At 34.2% G+C, this 3242-nt stretch overlaps 1 protein-coding gene across 1 annotated transcript; it reads right to left on the reverse strand.

Annotated features, from left to right (window-relative positions):
- Positions 1-95: 95 nt before the first annotated feature.
- Positions 96-2952, reverse strand: LOC116350061 (NACHT and WD repeat domain-containing protein 2-like; the record flags this gene model as incomplete). The annotated part of the gene is made up of 5 exons (XM_031781787.1): positions 96-216; positions 279-535; positions 2510-2525; positions 2596-2608; positions 2672-2952. Coding segments are annotated over 5 exons (688 nt in total), but the record flags the coding sequence as incomplete, so codon positions are not given.
- Between the last annotated feature and the right edge of the window lie 290 nt (positions 2953-3242).

Consider the following 3242-nt stretch of genomic DNA (forward strand, 5'->3'; position numbering starts at 1 on the left):
GTGTTATATATGTTTTTAAAAAAAATTATGGAGCAACCCTCGTATCTCTTATCAAAACAGAACCAAACGTAAGAATAATCATGTTAAACTCTCACCCGATGAATCCGGTGTGGTTCCTAGGAATCTTATTACGTTGATAGGTTTAGAATCTTTGAACCAATCTGTCAATGCTAAACTGGCACTTTTTGCCAACAAAGAAGTTTTACCACATCCTCCCTAAAATGAAAAGAATTCAATTTGAAATGTATTTCCAAGTTTAATTTCAAATTGTTACATACTTCCCCATAAAGAACTAATGGCTTTTCCGAATAATTCAACATATAGTACTTAATGCGTTTCAATGGTTCTTCTCGTCCATAAAAAACTTTAACCGAATTGTTGCATGCATGCAAATGTTGTAGAATTTCAGTGACAATTTGTCCTTGAGCACTTGAATCTTCTTTGCGCATCGCACGGTCGACCAGTTTTATTATATTCTTATAAAAGTGAGCAATAAAGTTGTTCAAATATTCTTCGTGCGTCTCCTGATCCAGACCTTCAAGAGAAATCAAGAATTTAATACAGTAGAGATTTAAGTAAAAATCTATTTCGGTATGGGAGGTATGATTATTTGTTTTTGGAATGGCTTGGAATTGCGTACAGATTATTTTTTGTCGAAAAAGTAATATGGGTAAAGTTTGAGCAAAATCGGAAGTGAAACAAATAAATTTTTCATACAAAAAATCAATTTTCAGCCATTTTTTGGAAATGTTCGTCAAAAAATGGAATTTTGTTCGATCGAATGATATCAAATTACAAATCTTTGATTATATTCAAAATCAGCGGACAAAATTAGCCTAAGAACAGTCAAAAATAAAACAATAAGAACAAATGACACCGATTAAACCTGATTAAATAATGCATATTTTGATCCGAAAATCTCGTGGACCTGTCGGACTACGCCAATGTTAGTTCGACCAATCCAATCGTGTCCGAAATTCATTCTATCACAAAATAAATGTCAGCTTCAAGTTAATCGTGTCAAAAAACCCTCCAATATACATTCACAAACTATGAAAATGAACTTAAAAAGTGTGCATTCGAGATATTGCGAGTTAAAAACATACATGCAAATCAGTCACTATGGCTGTATAAAAATCGATTCAGATTATTTTCAAGTGACATTAGAATTGCTTATTGGATGGAAATGAATCAAATTGAGTAGTTAGAACAGTTTAAAAAGTTGATTTTCCTTTGAATGTAAATCATTTTGTGTGACTTTTTGATCATTCGTTTATTTACTCTTGATTTCAATGAAATTCTCGATATTCAAACTATACGGAACGTTCAAATGACTAAAGATATAAGATGTAATTGCATTATTATTACTCTAAAAATGTTTCTAGCCACAAAAAATCTATAAACTTTGAATAGATGTGACATTATTAGTACACAATGGTGGATTTTTGTCAAAAAAAGTAAATTTTTGTAGGAAAAGTGTATTTTCACGTGATTGTATCGCAAAACAAAGGCCAGATTCGGCTTTCTCGTAGCGAATTTTCAGTTGAAAGAAATAATCGGCAAGTTGTTTTTAAAATTCATCCAAATGCCTCCTAGTATGAAACTACCAAAGGCTGTAGCGAAAAAAATTACTCCCATTGGCGAGAACGGGATATGTGGTTTAGATGGTCTGGCCTAGGCCTACACCGTGGCATTTGTCGTTTAGCTCAACGCCCGCAACCCATAGTTATGAATCGACGGAAATATTGGCGATTTATCACTATGCATGTAATATTCTTGAAGGCATCGGGGAGGGAAATGTGATCATATTCACTGATAGTCTTGGAGCTATAAAAGAACTCCAGATCTTTACTCCAGGGGAATGGCCTAATCGTGACCTGCTACAATGTACTCCAGAGTATTGCCGAAACAAACGCTCTTGGAGTTTAAAAAACCTGAGCAAACAGAGTTAAATACCACAGTTACTACCACATTAAGTACTACCCTCACAGATGTGCTGCGTGTGTATAGTTGAGTTTCATGTATTTTCCGTTTGGGCGTAGCATTATAGTTTTTGTTGTTTGCTTTCAATACGAAGTGAAAGAAAGACGTAATATATTTTTTTTTCTCACACTCGTCAAATCAATACTTATAATTTTTGTTATTGTTTAGATTTTAATAGTTTGATATAAACAATCCCAATAAAATAACAGTGCATTTAAAAAAGTTATTCAGCGTGACACTATATAGATTCTATTAGAGCTAAAAAGAGCATTTATATAGCACGCATTTCAATATCAGAGAATGAAATTGAAACAAAAAGCGTTACCAGGAGGCACTCCCAACTACATATGCGTGAGTGCAATTACTAACTACTGTGTGTTAGTGTGAGCTACGAATACGAACTCAGGAGCGGCTCCTGACAAGAAAACAAAACTTTTCTGTGATTCTGCGCTTGAGACTACTCTGCGCGTTCCCTCATACTCTGACCAGCACTACTGAGATTGATTGTTTGCAGAGAGAGACTCACCCTCACGCCCGATCCACTGTAATTTTAAAAAATTATATGATTTACATCAATACAATACAATCAAATTTTATTTTATATTTGTTTACCTCGACCGTATACCTATGAAATAAAAAAAATGTGTAAAAAATTTAAATTAGAAATTCCAATTTACTGATTACATACTTTTGAATATTAGTCGTTTCAATTTTATTTGGGAGGCGTTCATCTCGAAGATTTGCCAATAGCTTCGAAGCTTCAGTGTCTAAGCTCCGATTGATAATGTCAACAAAGAGTGATGCTTTTTTTAAGTTTTGTAAATTTATATTGTTTATATACCGAACGTACGCCAAACAATGGTTTTTGGTGTTCTTTACCTGGAGGTAAATCACAAAATAAATGAACAGAAATAATTCGAAATAATCACCAATTAATCGAAATTGCAAAAGAAAGTGAATTTTTATATACTATTGTGATCAAAAAGTAGTAAGACTTTGGCATTTTGAAGGAAACCGTAAACTTTTCGCATAAAGTTGAGGCTATTCATTTATTTTCCGAAACAACGACTATTCGTGAAAAATAAAAGCATGGGAATTATGTCGGTTCAAATGATATAAACGGCGGCCATTTTTCGATTCCGACGCCGATCCGACGCCGAGGATATTCAATCCGAGGCCGACCGATCTCCGAATATCTCGGATCGGATCGGATCGGTGGTCGGTCGTGGTCGGTGCTCGGAGTTCGGAAAAATTTAATG

This window comes from Contarinia nasturtii, unplaced genomic scaffold (assembly GCF_009176525.2).
Source record: "Contarinia nasturtii isolate CC-2019 unplaced genomic scaffold, AAFC_CNas_1.1 Cnas_scaffold_3447, whole genome shotgun sequence".
NCBI classification, from domain to species: Eukaryota; Metazoa; Arthropoda; class Insecta; order Diptera; family Cecidomyiidae; genus Contarinia; species Contarinia nasturtii.